This window comes from Chiloscyllium plagiosum, unplaced genomic scaffold, assembly GCF_037043375.1.
Source record: "Chiloscyllium plagiosum isolate Xiang-an unplaced genomic scaffold, Cpla_swu_hap1 HiC_scaffold_18, whole genome shotgun sequence".
Taxonomy (NCBI): domain Eukaryota; kingdom Metazoa; phylum Chordata; class Chondrichthyes; order Orectolobiformes; family Hemiscylliidae; genus Chiloscyllium; species Chiloscyllium plagiosum.
Window position 1 is genome coordinate 57988444 of NW_028270156.1, and position 18201 is coordinate 58006644.

The window sequence follows — 18201 nt, forward strand, 5'->3', positions numbered from 1 at the left end:
CTCTTTGGGGTCAGGGTGGTGATGAAGGAGGGAATTTTAAATTTTAAAATGTGAAAGTGTTGACAGTTTACACTGTTATGTCAGCCATTTCCTTGATCCACACAAGCACTTCCTTCACTGAGTTCAGATGATCCCTATCATTGCTGGTCAGGGACGATATCACGGCTGTGTTAAAGGAGGACACTATGGGTAGTGAGGCATTATAGGTGGAGCTGAGAAATAAGAAGGGTGCAGTTACATTGTTGGGGCTGTATTACAGACCTCCCAACAGTGAGCATGAGGTAGAAGAACAAATAGGTAAACAGATTATGAATAGATTAAGAGGCAATAGGATAGTGGTGATGAGAAATCTTAATTTTCCCAACATTGACTGGGATACACTTCGCATCAAAGGTCTGGATGGAGTAGAATTTATATGAAACGTCCAGGAGAGTTTTCTAGAGCAGTATGTCAATAGTCCGATGAGGGAAGGGGCCATATTGGACCTGGTACTGGGGAACAAGCCAGGACAAGTGGTAGGAGTTGCGGTGGAGGATTTCTTTGGGAACAGTGACCACAATTCTATAAGTTTTAGAATACTTGTAGATAAAGAAGAGAGTGGTCCTCAGGGAAGAGTACTAAACTGGGCCAAAACCAATTATATCAAAATTAGGCAGGAGCTGGGAAATGTGGATTGGACACAGCTATTTGAAGGGAAGTCCGCATTTGAGATGTGGGAGGCTTTCAAAGATAGGTTAACAGCAGTGCAGGATAGACATGTCCCGCTGAAGGCAAAGGATAGGAAGGACAAGATTTGTGAACCGTGGATGACAGGAGAAATTGTACAGCTAGCCAAGAGGAAAAGGGAAGCATACATAAGGTCTAGGCAGCTAAGAACAGAATGGGCCCTAGAGGAATAACAGAAGAGTAAGACAAGTCTTAACCAAGGAATCAAGCGGGTGAAAAGGGGCCATGAAATAGCTTTAGTGAGCAGAATTAAGGAAAATCCCAAGGCATTTTATTCTTATATCAGAAGCAAGTAGGTAACTAGAGAAACGATTGGTCCACTAAAAGATAATGAAGGAAGGCTGTGTGCCAAACCTGAGAGAATGGGTGAGATTCTGAATGATTACTTTGCATCAGTGTTCACTGAGGAGAGGAACATGATGAATCTTGAGATTAGAGATAGAAGTTTGATTAGTCTGGATCATGTTGGCATAAGTAGGGAAGATGTGTTGGGTATGCTAGAGGTTATTAAGGTGGACAAATCCCCAGGACCAGATGGGATCTATCCCAGGTTGCTGAGAGAGGCGAGAGAAAAAATAGCTGGTGCCCTGACAGATATCTTTGTGGCACCTTTAAATACAGGTGAAGTGCTGGAGGACTGGAAGGTTGCTTATGTTGTCCCCCTGTACAAAAAGGGTAGTAGGGATATTCTGGGTAACTACACATTACTGAGCCTGACGTCAGTGGTGGGGAAGTTGCTGGAGATGGTTCAAAGAGATAGGATCTATTCATATTTAGAAAAGAATGAGCTTCTCAGTGATAGGCAACATGGTTTTGTGTGGGGGATATCGTGTCTTACCAACTTAATAAAATTCTTCGAGGAGGTGACCAAGTTGTTAGATGAAGGAAGGGCTGTTGATGTAATATACATGGACTTTAGTAAGGCATTTGATAAGGTTCCCCATTGTAGACTAATGGAGAAAGTGAAGTCACATGGTGTGCAGGGTGTTCTAGCTCGGTGGGTAAAGAACTGGTTGAGCAACAGGAGACAGAGAGTAGTAGTTGAAGGGAGTTTCTTGAAATGGACAAAGGTGACCAGTGGTGTTCCACAGGGGTTGGTATTGGGGCCACTGTTGTTTGTACTATACATAAATGATCTAGAAGAGGGCACTGTTGGTATGATCAGCAAGTTTGCAGATGACACAAAGATTGGTGGAGTAGCAGAAAGCATAAGGGACTGTCGGAGAATACCGGAGGATATAGATAGACTGGAGAATTGGGTAGAAAAGTGGCAGATGGCTTTCAATCCAGACAAATGTAAGGTGATGCATTTAGGCAAGTTTAATTCTAGAACGAATTATACAATGAATGGAAGAGCCTTGGAAAAAGTTGGTGGGCAGAGAGATCTGGGAGTGCAGGTCCATTGTACCCTGAAGGTTGCTGCACAGATGGATAGAGTGGTCAAGAAGGCTTATAGTATGCTTACCGTCATTGGATGGGGTATTGAGTATAAGAGCTGGCAAGTCATGTTAAAATTGTACAAGACATTGGTTCGGCCGCATTTAGAATATTGTGTACAGTTCTGGTCGCCACATTACCAAAAGGATGTGGACGTTTTGGAGAGGGTACAGAGAAGGTTTACGAGGATGTTGCCTGGTATGGAAGTGCTAGCTATGAAGAGAGGTTGAGTACGTTAGGTTTATTTTCACTAGAAAAAAGATGGGTGGGGGGACTTGATTGAGGTTTACAAAATCATGAAGGGTATAGACAGGGTGGATAGAGACAAGCTTTTTCCCAGGGTGAAGGATTCAATAACCAGAGATCACGCTTTCAAAGTGATAGGTGGAAAGCTTAAGGGAGATACACGCGGCAAGTATTTCACACAGAGGGTGGTGGGCGTTTGGAACGCATTGCCAGCAGAGGTGGTAGAGGCAGGCACGGTAGATTCATTTAAGGTGCGTCTGGACAGATGCATGAGTAAGTGGGGAGCAGAGGGTTACAAATGCTTCGGAATTGACCGACCAGTTTAGACAGTACATTTGGCTCAGCTCAGGTTTGAAGGGCTGAAGGGCCTGTTCCTGGGCTGTAAAGTTTCTTTGTTCTTTGTTCTATCAGTGCTGGACTAATTCCTTCTATTGGTCCTGCAAGAGAGAACAGTGATTGTCTTGCACTGTAACTGTGTGATGTCCCTGCCTTACTGGAGTAGCTGGAGCTATGAGAAAGTGGTGAGAGATGCTTGTGGTTGGAACCATTGGAAGATGTCCAAGGTGGTACATCTGGATGGTACATCTGGATGTTCTGGCCGAGTGCTGCATGCTAGGGTGTGCTGCTGGGTGAGTGATGGACATGCAGTTCATTGAGTAGTGTTGTGGCCATTGGTGTGTGTGAGAATGCAATCAGTGACCTTGACCCAAAGCCAGGATTCTGTGGACTTCTTGTAGCAATGCTTTGCCACGTCCTTAGCACCAACCTTGATGGGTTGACCTGTTAGGTTAACTGCTACACTACAGGCCATTCTTGAGGGCCTTTTGACACTCTTCCTCACCCTGCCCCCTTAGGTACCCCATGCTGCACTATGGCACCCCTTCTATTTTCATCCCTGGTAACTCTGCATCCTCTGCCATTCTTGTCCGGAAGCAGCAACATTTGCATCAAATAATAGGAATTCAACACACAAAGCCTCCAGGCTACTCAGGGTACTTTTGTAATAGAATAAATTGCCATTACCTTGGCTGCAACTTGGGTGCCTAATGATTTAACGAGTATTTGTGCAGGGATCAAGTTTCAACCTCATTCCTGGTCTTTGCAGAGCAGCGCATGTGTTCATTGCCCAGGACACTTGTTACCAAATAGGTGGTGCCTGTATCTGGACAGATTTCAAGTCTCCCTTTCTGAATACAGACTGCAATCAGAAAAGAAAGCCAAAAATAAGGATAAATGGGTATGATTTGAGAGCCATTTCAGAGACATGTTTGTAAAGTGATCAAAGGTTAGTTCAGTTGGCTGGGCAACTGGGGGTTTGTGATACAGAGTGACATTAATTCCCACACTGGCTGAGGTCACCATGATGGTCCTGCTTTCTGTCCCCTCACCTGAAACATGGTGACCCTCAGGTTAAACTCACCACCCAGTCATCTCTCTCTCTCTCTGAAGAGAGAGTGGCCCTCTGTTCCTCCGGGACTGTGGCGACTTTACCTCGAATCAAGGATACAGTTTCAAAATAAGGGTCCTTCCATTTTATTAGGAGGTGAAGAATTTATTTTCTGACAGTGGTTAATCTTCCAAATTCTCTAACCCGGAGAGCTGTGGAGGCTGGATTATTGCATATATTCAAAGTTGAGTTTGACACAGTTTTGGTCTACAAGGGATTAATCAAAGATTACCAAGGAGCACATGGGAAAATAGAATGAAAACCATAACTAAATCAGCAATGATCTTTTGAAAGTGGAATATAGGCAAATGGCCAAAATATCTTGCATTCTAATATGATGTCAAGTGAATGTTTTTTCACAGATTTTCAGTCATCAGTTAGGAAATCCACACTGGCACCAATCATGGACAGGTCTGCCTCACTGGCTGTACTGCTTAATTTCCTGTTGCCATGTTTTTGTCACATTGGTAACGATTCTGAAAGAATTAATGTTTAAGTTTCAATAGCTCATGACTCGAATGATGTCATACAGTTTTGGATACAGAGAGGATTTCTGCACTAGTCTTTGTAACAAGCTGGTGTACTTTGTACAACTCCCAACCGACCGTTTTATGTGACTAGTCAGATATATTTACAATAATATTGATGATATGCATTAAGTTATCTAGTTAGCTAAGACTGGTGCCTATTTTGTTCAGACTCACCAGTGGTCTATCCTGTATCACTGATGAGTAGATAGGCCCTAGACAAACTATTGACAGAGGATGAATGGCAGTATACTGTCTCAAGCAACTCTTACCTTCTGCCAAATACTGCAGAGATGGCAGATAACATGAAGGGCCACCGGTGGTAATCAGTCAAAATACCAACATTTGTGCCAACCTTTCTAATATAAATTCCTACACCTTCATTTATATTGAACAACTCATTATACTGATGGCACAATCTTGCTCATAGGATCTACCAATTCTCTCAAAGCGCATCCTGTAAAAGGTTTTGCAGTAACTTTTTCCTGTTTAATAACTGAAGTCTCTCATGTGCATAAAAAGTGTTGAACCGAAAATAAAATTTTGGAAAAATGTCATATTTTACTGTAGCATTAAACAAACCTATAGAATTATCTGTTGAGCCTTTTAATGTCTTCATGATATCTTTCATTTCAAAACTTCAGTCACTCCGAAAAGCAAAGACTTGGCCTTGTTATTTTTGTCAGAACTGCAATAGTACAGCTGAATTTGGATAGCGCAGTCTGAACATCTACACTTTGGCCAGCACTGAGGTGTCCTGGGAATCAGTTCCATGGGCTATTATTTTTAAATTTGTGCCCAATGCTTTCTGTCCAAATGTTGTTGAAAATTAGTTAAAGCAAACTTGAAATTCCAAAGCTCTATGATAATATTTATTCTAAATAAGAACCTCTGTGTGTGATACAGCAAAGAAATTAAATGGCCTGATTTTGCAATTGTTGACTTTATTTTCTGTTCTATAAACTCATTTCTTAATTTAATGCTTCTTTGCAAATTTGAATTTCCATTGCATCTGGAAGGAGTTTTCTTTTGGCAACTGTTCATTTTATTTAGTGAGATGTAAGAGAAATCTGTTTTGGCAGTTATTAAAAAGTTATTAAATTCACGACTTCATGTGACACAAGCTATTTTCTAACATCTATTAAGGCGGCATGGTGGCTCAATGGTTAGTACTGCTGCCTCACAGCAACACATACCCGGGTTCGATTCCAGCTGGATGACTGTCTTGAGTTTGCACTTTCTCCTTGGTTTCCTCCAGGTGCTCTGGTTTCCACCCACAGTCCAAAGATGTACAGATTAGGTAGCTTGGCAATGCTAAATTACCAATAGCCTCTAGGGATGTGCAAGCTAGGTGGATTAGGCATGAGCAATATAGGGTTACAAAGATAGGGTAGGAGATTGCGTCAGGGTAGAATGCTGCTCGCAGGGTTGGTATGGACTCGATGGGCCGATTGGCCTGCATCCACACTTTTGGGATCCTATGAAAAGAAGAGGGCGATCTGAAAGAAGTTTACAAAATTTTCAGAGGCTTAGACATAATAGATAGTTGGAGTCTTTTTCCCAGGGTAGAAATGCCAATTGTTCAGGGACGTAGATTGAAGTTAAAAGAGGGAAAGTTTAAAAGAGGTGTGAGAGGCAATTTCTTTTAATAGATAGAGTAGTAAGTGGCTGGAATGCGCTGCCAGGAGCGGTAGTGGAGATGTACAGCATGGAAACAGACCCTTTGGTCCAACTTGTCCAGACCGACCAGCTATCCTAAATTAATCTAGTCTCGTTTGCCATCACTTGGCCCAAATTCCTCTGAACCCTTCCTATTCATATACCCATCCAGACACCTTTTAAATGTTATAATTATACTAGCCTCCACCACTTCTTTTAGCAGCACATTCTATACATGCCCCCCCAATCCCCACCCCAACTTGGGTGAAGAAGTTGCCCCTTAGGTCCCTTTTTAAATTTTTCCACCTCACGCTAAACCTATGCCATCTAGTTCTGGACTCCCCCACCCCAGGGAAAAGACCTTGTCTATTATCCTATCAGTGCCTCTCATGATTTTATAAAGCTCTGTAAGGTTACCCCTCAGCCTCCAATGCTCCAGGGAAAACAGCCCTAGCCTATTCCGCCTCTCCCTATAGCTCAAACCCTCCAACCCTGGCAACATTCTTATAAATCTTTTCTGAACCCTTTCAAGTTTCACAACATCCTTCCCACAGGAAAACCAGAGTGGAGATGTTGAAGATGGATACAACAGCAATGTTTCAGAGGCATCTTCACAGATGCATGAAGAGGCAGGAAAGAGAGGGATGTGGACAACATGGAGGCAAAAGGTGTTTAGTTTATAAAGGCATCATGTATTGGAGCAGGCTTAGTGGGCTGAAGAGTCTGGTTCTGTGCTCTAGTGTTCTTTGTTCTTTGTAAAGTTGAGGGCAAATATTTTTGAGGTAATACATATTTGCAAGTAGCTTGATGTCTAGTGAAAGGAAACTGTCAGTCTGTCATGATATAAACCAGACTTGTAAACCAGTAGATTCCAATAAAAAGCCATTTGAACTGAGACACAACCAGAATGAGGGCAGTGAACAAAATAAAAAAGCTTGTCAAGCCATAAACACCACATTGGTGTTAGAGTATTAGGACTACCTGTTTCATTGTGAGAGAGAGAATTGGACCAAAAAAGTGAACTTTGTATCAACTGAAGACATAGACCTTCAATCTTGAATATAGATGCTATCAGCAGAAGAGACAGATCATTCTAAGAGCTTGAGAAACATCAACCCCATCCCTGGATGATCAGAGACCACAGGTATGACCAGAAATGTACACTGGGACCCTGTGAAAATCTTGACATGCTAATCTATTGGGACCTCCTGAAAAGTTTCAACTTCAAATGGGCAATTCTCCTGCTCCCCGCGGGCCTCTGTAACTGTCTGATACTGAAATGGAATTAGAACTTCTGGATGGTCCAAAGTACTTCCTGGTTTTTTTTTAAACCAGTAAATAAAAGACTAAGAAAACCGAGTCTCACTCCATAACTGACATTCCATTCCGTTACACCAAACACTTCCCACTAACCCCCTGATGGCCACCACCAAGTCTCCCTGAAAGCCCCTTCACCCTGCTGACTACCACCCCATGAACTCCTACTTCACATTCAATTGCCACCTTAACCACCTGCCACCCTGCCCACTTGCCTGCACTCACCTCCCTGCAACCTCACCCATCTGACCCATTCACTCACTCGGCCACTTACTGACATCTAAGTCGCGTCTTTACATTTGCTGTATGTTATTGAGTTAAAAATGCAGTTAAAAAGTGTGCTTGACCCGTCTCTGCCCCATTCTGTGTGAGACCTTGTATTCCACATTTCTGATAAATCCGGGCTGGGAAAGCACAGAAAGCAGCAAGAAATACGGAGTGTTGTCAAATTAGGGATCATTCAAATGGAGTGGCCATCTGACATTGACTGCCGTTCTTCAGAAGATTCAGGCTCACCTATAAAGTGTAGCTTCAAGGAAGTCAGGAGAAATACCCATTGCAAGATGATCTAATCAAGACGTTGAAAGGGATAGAAGGATTTGATAGGATTGATGCAGAGAAACCTTGTTCCCTAGTGAAGGATTTATGAACAATGGGGCAACATCCTGAAATTAGAATCAGGCCATTTGGAAAGAGTGGAAACAAGAAGCACATTTTCACCCGAAGGGTTATGGAAATCTGGAATTCTCTTCCCAAAAGACTTTTAAATAATTGCAGCTATCAAGATAGATCTATCAATTTTTGTCAACTCAGGGTTTCAAGGGAGAGGGAACTAAGGCAGATAATTGATGTCGCAGTACAGATCAGCCTTGATTTAATTACAGGGTGAAACGCACCCGAGGGTCAGAATAACCTACTTCTGTTCTTATGTTCTCAATTAAATGGAGATGTGCTCCACAAATTGTATCGGAAATCTAGACTGAAATCAGAGCAATGTGAAATGAGACCAGGAGGCCATTATATCATTAGATTCCACACTTCACTTTGAAACAATGCAAAAATCTGAACTCTAGGGCCTTGCCTGTTGCTGTATTTCAGAAGAATACGCAATAGGCAACAATGTGTATTCAATATTGTGTGATAAACACGGTCAGACACCATGTCGCCTGGAATACAGTGCTTTTTTCATTATCCTGATGAAAAATGATGGAAGGGAAGGCATCTTGCATCTGGAGAAAAGAAAGTGAACTTATCAGAAATAATTTACTTTCTTTCCTTTCGGATGCTCAAAGTACTTCACAGCCAATGAATAACATTTGAAGTATCTATACAAGGGCAGCTGTCATTTTGCATTTTGCATTTTACAACAAAAGCAATAAGCAATCAATGCTTCACTGTAGTGTCAGCTGGGATTATGTGCTTGACTTTCTGGAGTAGAGCTTGAATCCCATTACAAAGATGAGGGAATGTCACCACTGAATGCAAGTAACACTGAACATTTGAAGGAAATGTTCAGAAGGTAAAACTACATAGAGAAAAAGTCAACCTGTGATGATCCAAGGAATGCTTGACATGAAATGTACACTATCGATATTGTCTGTGAAGGCTTTTATATTGTTGTCAATGTTGAACTGTAAATGTAATTTTTCCAAATTCTACAAATAGAATATAACTTTAAGGAAATCAAAAGTGAAAATCAAGCAAAGTTCACACCTTTTAGTAACCTCACTACAATCACAAAACTCCTCATACAGCCAGTAGGAAAGAATGCAAAATTCTGTTAGTAATAAAACTTACCAATTGCAATTGTAAGTTTTGATGACTGGTGGTGCTGCTGTGTTATATGTTAATACGAAGGAAAGTGACACAAGTGTGAGAGCATGCGGCTGCTGCTGTTCATGAAGCAATGTGCCTCAGAGTGTTTTTGTTTCCCTCATGAGTTTTGAGCATTGGGATTGTAGTGTTATAGATACCTTTGTGTGTGTACGCAACAGAGGATATACCAGCCGAGAGATTGGCATTCGTTTAGTGAATTCCAGTCTGTAATATAGTTATCAATAAGTTTGAATGAAACTCCGGCACTTGCTTTTAAATTTATTCAGTTAAGTTGCATTTTTGCAGTTATCAGATTTTGTCATTTATTTTGGGAAAATGTTGAAATATTCGTGATCACAAGAAAAGCAACAAATATTGTTGTGAGTGGTGACCCTGTAGAAGTGTTTGAAAATAATTCTAGCTTCCATTGGCTTTAGGATGTGCTGGGGATTTAAATGTACTATACAGTGTGAGGCGCTGGTTTGAGGGGTTGAATAGTCTGCTACTTGAGTGTATTTGTATGTGTGCCCTTGTTTCGAAGTGTAGTCACCACTGGAATGTAGGAAAGGCCACAGTCCATTTGATATAAGATTACATATCTCAATTTTCCTTGCAATAATGTCATGGGATGTTTTATGCCTACTTAAGAGGGAAGACAGGGACCTGGTTTAACATTCCACCTAATAGACAGCATTTCTGGCAGCACAGCACACTTTCTGTATTGCACTGAAATATCGCCCTGTACTCAATTCTCTGGAGTGGGACTGAAGTTCTCAACCTTCAGACTGACGTGAGTCTGCAATTACTACAAGTCACAAATTGCTACAGAACTGCTACTGATTCAACTATGATGATAATCTGAACTTATCTGTGTTTGTACTCATGATGCCAACACCGACTGCAGTGTGATATTGGGGGACAGTTTTCATAGCTACTGTGCTGGCAAGTAATCCTCAATCAAACAAGCAAATGAACTGATCTTTATCTCTTTATTATTTGACTGCGAAGGGACTTGATACTTTGCCTGTGAAATAACACTGGCTACGCTTCAAATGTTTTCTTTCGCTGTGAGGTACTTCGGAATGGTGAGGTGTTATGAATCGTACAGGATACACGGAAGTGCCAATTCTTTTGCTGCCACTATGAAAGCTGAGATCTCAGGCAGTTTCTGTTTGCCTTTTTGCAGATATCGCCAAGGTCCTCACATGTGCCAATCACGGTTTGGGAATGGGTGCTGCCTGGGGTGGAACCCGACACGGGGCAGTGGACTCTGCATAATACGTAAGTTAAGATGAGAGCACTGCTTCAGTGTGGATTCAGTTCACTGCTGCCCATTAATGTGCGTGTGTGTGTGTCCCTGTCCCTAGTTTGAGATTGGGAAAGCTGTGAGTGACCGCTGTTTGCCATCTAGATAGTGTGACATCACCACAATTTCATGTCCTTCTCTTTCGCCATGCGCCCCCTCATCTCCCCTGAAGGCACTAATGCTTGCTGAGAAATGAAAGAGACACTTTTCTACTCGTGATCCTACACAAAAGTGCCAGAGGCCTATTAAACTGTGTGGCCATTGTTTTAAGCCAAGTTCGGTCCTTGTACAACATCCACAAAGGTTTGCAATCAACCTCATTTCTTTATCCCTCCCAATTTCTAATTCATTGCACTGCCCATGTAGCAGCCATTGGTTCTCTGCCTCCCACCAACAGCTAAACTAACTCTGCACTCACCATGTGGTCACTTTGCTGCCACCAGCCACTTTCATTGTTGTGACCGAAAGGGTCTGGTGCGGTGGGGAATGTCCACTTACTGGTGTAACTCGATGAGGCTCTTGTATTGAATGAGAAGTAGCGTATTGCAAGTTAGCAACTAGTTGGATTGATATGATAGACTTTATCATTGAGATTGTATGGACAGCTTGGATATCCTGTCTTACTCCTTGAAGGTAATGGAATCATGGAATCCTATGGTGCAGAAGGAGGCTATTTGGCCCATCAAGTCCACACTGATCCTTTGAAAAGCATCTCACCCAGACCATGCATTCCTACCTTATCCCTGATGAAGGGCTTTTGCCCGAAACGTCGATTTCGAAGCTCCTTGGATGCTGCCTGAACTGCTGTGCTCTTCCAGCACCACTAATCCAGAATCTGGTTTCCAGCATCTGCAGTCATTGTTTCTCCCTCTTTTATCCCTGTAACCCCACATTTACGATTGTTAATCCACCTAGCCTACACATTCCTGAACACAATGGGCAATTTCTTTTAGCATGGCCAATCCACCTAACCTGCATATCTTTGGACTATGAAATGAAACCAGAGCACTCAGTGGAAACCCACGCAGACACGGAGAGAATGTGCAAACTCCAGCCTCACCAAAGGCCGGAATCGAATGCAGGTCCCTGGTGCTGTGAGGTGGCTGTGCTAACCACTGAGCCTCTGTGTCACCCCTAAGCTATTCTCCCGGCAGGTCTGAATGATTTTTAAAAGTTCATTTATAGGATATGGACACTGCCGGCTGGCCCAGCATTTATTTCCAATTCCTAGATGTCCTTGGAGAAAATGGTGGTGAGCTGGCTTCTTGAACTGTGAATCCATTTGGTGCATTCGCAATGTTATTCGGGAGCAAATTCAAGGATTTTCACAGAGTGGTGACATCATAGCTGTTGGTGTTCGAGGCACGTCTCAGTATTAATCCTCTCAGACCCTTTTACTCCCTTTTATACAACACTCCTTCCCCGCTCCATCCCAAATCTGTCGGCTTTTGAGTCCTCCTCCTCTCCAAATAAAGCTGTTCTAAACGGAGCTATTCCAGAGCCATTGTTTCTCATCTCTGACCCAGTGAGAAGGTATTTTTCCCACTGGGTATTATTGCACTTCTCTGGTTCAGTGGCTGCAAATTATGTTGTGTATGTCCTTTGAAGCATGTTGCAGTTATAGTTTGGCGATCTAGTGGTTCAGAAAAGGCAGGCGATGGGAAAATATTTTCGGAAGTGAAAGAGACAAATTATTAATTGTTTGCAGACTGTTTTCTTGCCTGACTGCAGTGGGTTTGTGCATATTTTGTCCTCGGGGGAGAGTGTTGCATGTTAACCATGACCTTTTTGTTTTGCTTTGTTTACAGCTGTTTGCTCCTTTGGATGTGGTAATGGTTATTGCATAGCACCCAACCTCTGTTTCTGCAGAGGAGGACAACAAAGCAACTCCTGCTCAGGTAACCATGACAGCTATCGGCTGCTTTCATGTTTATGTAACCATACAGCCGAGCTTGGGCCTCACTTAAGAGGGAGGACACCTTTTGTATTAGATAGATTATCACTGATTTATTTAAAGGTGGGGAAATTCACTTTATTTCGCTAATGAGAGAGGAATTTGCCGTGCGGGAAGTTTGGATTAATTTGCAGTGTTCAAATGGAATTTTTCGCTGTTAAAATCAGAAGCAGGAGCAGGAATAGACCATACAGGTCTGGAGTATACTCAATAAGGTCATGTCCACTGGAAGGATGGAGAGGGTACAGAAATGTTTTCTAGAATATAGAACATAGCAAAGTACAGCACAGAACAGGCCCTTTGGTCCACGATGTTGTGCCGAGGATTATTCCTAATGTAAAATAAAATAACCTAACTTATGCACCCCTCAATTCAATGCTGTCCATGTGTATGTCCAGCAGTCCCTTAAATATCCCTAATGACTCTGCTTCCATCACCACCACTGGCAATGCATTCCATGCATTCACAACTCTCTGCGTAAAGAACCTTCCTTTGAATTCTTTTCAAACCTTCCTCCTAATACTATCTGAAACTTACCCTGTAAGGCATAGTTTGGCCACTGTTCTCATTGCACTTAAGTCAGTTTGGAATAAATAATTTTTGTACTTCATAATTCGTACCAGGATGTTGCCTGGTATGGGAGATTTTAGCTATGAAGAAAGGTTAAATAGATTGGGTTTGTTTTCATAGGAATGCAGAAGGTTGATGGGCAGCCTGATAGAGGTTTATAAGATTGTGAATGGCATGGATAGAGTGGGAAGTATGAGGCTTTTTCCCAGGGTGGAGGGGTCAATTACTAGGGGACATAGGTTCAAGGCGTGAGTGGGTGGAGGAGGAGGGTTAGTTTAAAGGAGATGCATGAGGCAAGTTTTTCACACAAAGGGTGGTGCGTGCCTGGAACACGCTGCCAGAGGAGGTGGTGGAAGCAGACACAATAGCAGCACTCAAGAAACACCTGGACGAGTACACGAATAGGAAGGGAATAGAGGAATACAAATCCTGTAAGAGAAGACAGTTTTAATATGGAGAGGCAAAATGTGTTGGTACAGGCTTGGAGGGCTGAAGGGCCTGTTCCTGTGCTGTATTGTTCTTTTCTTTGGATTTCTATATAAACTCTCGATTTACTTCGTGCCAAAAATTCTAACAATGACTGTCCCAAATATGCTTAAGGATGGATATGCCTCAACCCTCTGGGAAAGACAATTTCAAAAGTTCCCAACCCCTAGAGTTTCTCCTTACCTCTCCCCTAACTGAGCAACACCTTATCCTGCAACTGTGGTCTCCAGTTCGGGGAAACAGCCCCATAGAATCAGCCCCCTGTCAATTTAAATCACCCATCTTCTTCTAAACTCTAAAGGAGATATTGTCTACTCAACAGTGGAGGAATATATCTGAATACACAATATTTCGATATTTTCCTGTTTGTTCTTTTAATTTCAGATGATGGAAGGTCCAGTTACCTCCTCAGTGATAGTTTATTAAACCACTCGGACATTGATGGTAAGTAGGACTAAACCTTGTGTCCGCCCAAACTTGTAGAATTGTACCAACTGTGACCTACTGGAGCTGGTACAGTTTTGAAGACTCACGGAAACACTGCTTCCTGATAAGGCTTCAAACACAATTATGTCTGTGAATGTAACCTGTTTTAAAAATTGCCAATAATAATATCATTGGTGCATAAAGATGGTGATTCCCAAAGTCACAGAATAACTTTGAAGAACATAAAGTAGTTTTGTCTTTAAGGTGACTGCACTTGTGTTCTCCAGATTGTGAAAAGAGTTCGCAAAAGTAATCGAGTTCAGATGTTTGTATAGTGGAGAGTCAAAAGGGACACAAGTTTAAAGTTATGATCAAGACAGGAACATTTCTAAGCCAGGTGCTAATAGAGCCATACAGCAAACAACAGTTCGGGAGTTGCTTCTTTGATAGAACCTCTTAAATCTGTCAACATCACCAACAACAAGGATAAGGATTGCAGCTACTATGGAATACCATCATCTCCAACAAATCATCTATCAGTATGACCTCGATAATATCACTATTTGTTCAACATCATTATGTCAAAATCCTGGAACTCCCCATCTAACAACACTGTGAGGCCACCTCCACCATGTATCATGTGGCAGTTCATAAAAAACCACCAACTTCCCAAGGGAAATTAGGGACAAGAAACAATGGCTACATTTGAGAATGAATTGCAAAAGACAAGGATGCAACACTGAGAGGTCCCAGTATCCTTCTTTGTGTAGCCTATAAAATCATTAGAATGTAAACACCACGACAAGCATTCTGACTGAATGAAATAGCTAATGCAGTTTATGAAGTGGTCTTTCTGTTACAATTTTTCAAGTGTGTAATTGATTAAGAAAAAGTATTTTTGATCTTTATTAGGCAGACTTTGCTGAAAGGAGCACAAATATAAAATGCGTGCATGTATACATTGCTTTTCGCATGCTGAACGTCTGCCAAAGCAAATCACAAACAACGAATTATTCTTCAAATGCTGCAGTTGATGTTATGTAGGGGAATACAACGACCAATCTGTGTACAGGAAAATCTCACAACTAGCAAATGAGATTCGAGCGGTTGGTTGTTTTTTAATGGTATGGATTGAAGGATTAGTTCTTTTAGGCACCAAGGTAATTCCCAGGTTTTCTTCACAAAATCAAAAATAGAAATAACTGGGGAAATTCTGGGAAATGTCCGTGGAGGGAAAGCAGAGCCCATGTGTTGGGCCTGGTGACTCATTTTCAGAACTGTAGCTTAGTTGGTGCCCAGTTTGCTTTGTGTAACACCTACGTTCCACCTGTAAAAATGACCTTGAGCTTCCAGTTGCCTGAGACTTCAATAAGCCACTTTGTTCCCTGGCCAATATCTCTGTCTCTGGCTTGCTGTAGTGCTCCAACGAGGTTAAATGGATGAGGGGATACCTAACCTACAAGGTCAATGGTGCCTATTACACTGCTTTCAATGAGGCTTTTTAATCATTCCAACCCAGTTGATGCTAACAGTGTTCTGCAATAGCTGGTAAAATGTCTGTTCTCCACCATGGGTAGGGCGTCACTGTAGATCACAATCACGCTGACCAGGCTGGTGGAAAGCTGCTGTATTCTCTCCCTCTCACTACACCCCCCCAAAAATAGCTTGACACAGGTTCCAAGAGGATTAGGATGTCAAGAGAACTGCAAGATGATTCTTCAATTACTGTTTGATACGGGTCAGGGAGCAGGACTCCAGAAGGAAAATCTCAGCTCCCTGAGGCTAAAATCTTTGTGGCCTGAAGTTGCTGTCAGGAATCAATTAATGCAGCTTCCAGTTGGTAACCCACTAGGAGTCATAATAGCAGGGATCACGTGACTACAGCAAGCCAGGAAGCACTCACTGTAGGCAACCATCTTAAAATTTTCCATTTAAACAGAGAAGGATTGTACACCTATCAGATGTTCCTTACCTCACCTTCGACTTTCCTATATTAACACCTATTCGCCAGTCTTCCTTTCGCTCACTAAACTTCGACAAATTCCTTTGGTAAGACCAGACATCCTCTCAACCTGAAGTGTGCATAAGCGTAGAGAAAGCTTGGGGAGGGGGGTGGACCTGATAGAGGTATATAAGGTTATGACAGGTGGATAGAAAGCAGCTGTGCCCCTTAGTTGAATAACAATGGGCATAATTTTAAGATGGAAGGTAGGCAGTTTTGAGGGGATTTGAGGAAAATTTTGTCACCCAGAGAGGGTAGTGACAATCGGGAATATAGTTGAGGCAATCTTTTAAAAAGTACTTGGATGAGCACTTGAAATGTCATAACATCCAAGGCTATGGGCCAAGTGTTGGAAAATGGGACTAGTGTCGCTTTAGAGTAGTTTTTGTCAGTGCAGACCCGATGGGATGAAGGGCCTCTTCTGTACTGTAACATGCTCTAGATTATATCTGAACTGTAAGAACCTAGATTAGAATGCAGTATAACTCCAGTTGCCATTGCAGAGTCTGTAGATAGCTGAATAGGAATCATAGACCATGACGCCATTCGATGGTTTCCTATCCCTTTCTGCCTACCCAATCTTTATCCCTTTGTCTGTCCATGTAAACTCTGTTCAGAATCTAATCTTCATATGGAAAACAGTTAAAAAAAAAAAAAACTGGTATTGAGACCACAACATTTTGTAGCCTTTACAATCACTTGGGTCTTACTTCAGGGTTTTCTCCTATTTCAGCTTGTGTTGCCCAGTTTGCTTTAGGGGATCAGAGTTAGGCCAGGAGGTCAATCTGCCCTAATAATACTATGCACTATCTTTAACGTCCAAGCCAGAAATGAATCCAGCTCTTGTTTGAAGGAATTTATTGAATTGACATCCATCTTGTCAGCCAGCATCATGTTCATTATTCTCTGTGAAATTCCTAAAAGCTGGCATTAATCTGGCCTTGCAATTTATGAACCCTTGTCCTTCCTAATCCATTTACTTGAGGTACAATCTATTCCCTTTATTTCATAAACCTATATCAGATCATCCTTCAGTCTACATTGAGCGCCTCACTTTGTTCAAGGTCAAACATATTCAACTATGTATACGTCTAATCTAGTTTTATGGGTGTAGATATGGGGAATTTGGTTAATTGTAAGAGCAATGAATGTTTCAGAAAAAGAAAAGATCCTTTAACCAAAGGATCAAGGCTTAAGAAAGAAAATTACAAATTGGAAATCTGATACTGACTCTAGAGCATGGGGTCGAGGACTGTCACTCCAAGGAACCTATTCCACTCCAAGGAAAGGATAATGAATTTTACTGTGTATCCTTGTTAAATCACACCAAGGATTGATCCTTGTTCAATCACACTGAGGGTTGATCCTTGTTAAATCACACAGAGGATTGGTAAGCCATGCTGATTCTGGAATCTTTGGAATGCTTTGGAAAAGCATTTCATGCTTGTTATTATCTGTTTTTCATCTGTACATGTTTTATCCCTGGAGTTCAGAAGACTAAACGCTAACTTGATTGAAGTATATAAGATCTTGAGGGGTCTCAACAGGTTGGATGTGGAAAGGATGCCTAAACTTGCGGTCAAGACTATAGCTAGGGTCACAATTTGAAAATGAAAGGTTATGCTTCTAAGACTGAGATTAGGAGAATTTTGTTTCTTTTTCAATTAGGAGGATTGTGAATCTTTGGAACTCTCTTCCTCAAAAGGTGGTGGAAGTAATGTCTTTGAGTCTTTTGAAGGCGACATTAGATTGATTCTTGATAAACAAGAAGGGGTGAGCAGGAATGTGAAGTAATCAGGTCAGCCGTGATCTTACTGAAAGACAGGGTCTTGAGGGATCAAGTGGCCAGCTTCCTAATTTGTATGTGCGCATGAATGTTCATATATTCACATATGTGTGAGATGTAGCTAGATGTATAGAGATGCACAGCATGGAAACAGACACTTCAGTTTAACTTGTCCATGCTGACCAATATCCTAACCTAATGTAGTCCTATATCCCTCTAAACCCTTCCTTTCCATGCACCCATCCAGATGCCTTTTAAATGTTGTAATTGTACCAGCCTCCACTACTTCCTCTGATAGTTAATTCTGTACACGCACCACCCCCATGTGAAAAAATTGCCCCTTGGGTCCCTTTTGAATTATTCCCCTCTCACCCTAAACCTATGCCCTTTAGTTCTGGACTCCCAAGGAGTTGTGTTGGAGGTTGATAACTTTCAGCCCCGGACATCTCTGCAAGAGTTCCTCAGGGTAGTGCCCTTGGTCTAACCACCTTCAGTTG

General features: G+C 42.0%; 1 protein-coding gene across 8 annotated transcripts in view; it reads left to right on the forward strand.

Moving 5' to 3' along the window:
• The window catches only part of LOC122557922 (kielin/chordin-like protein), a 334780-nt gene that overhangs the window by 90489 nt on the left and 226090 nt on the right, over nt 1-18201 (forward strand). For all 8 annotated transcript variants that reach the window (XR_015760203.1, XM_043706141.2, XM_087996706.1 and 5 more), the window contains exons 2-4: nt 10361-10455; nt 12289-12378; nt 13875-13934. Coding sequence is in view for 7 of the 8 variants with exons in the window: in XM_043706141.2 (XP_043562076.2) it covers nt 10361-10455; nt 12289-12378; nt 13875-13934 (245 nt within the window). In the remaining variant the exon portion in view is untranslated. The remainder of the gene's footprint in view (nt 1-10360; nt 10456-12288; nt 12379-13874; nt 13935-18201) is intronic.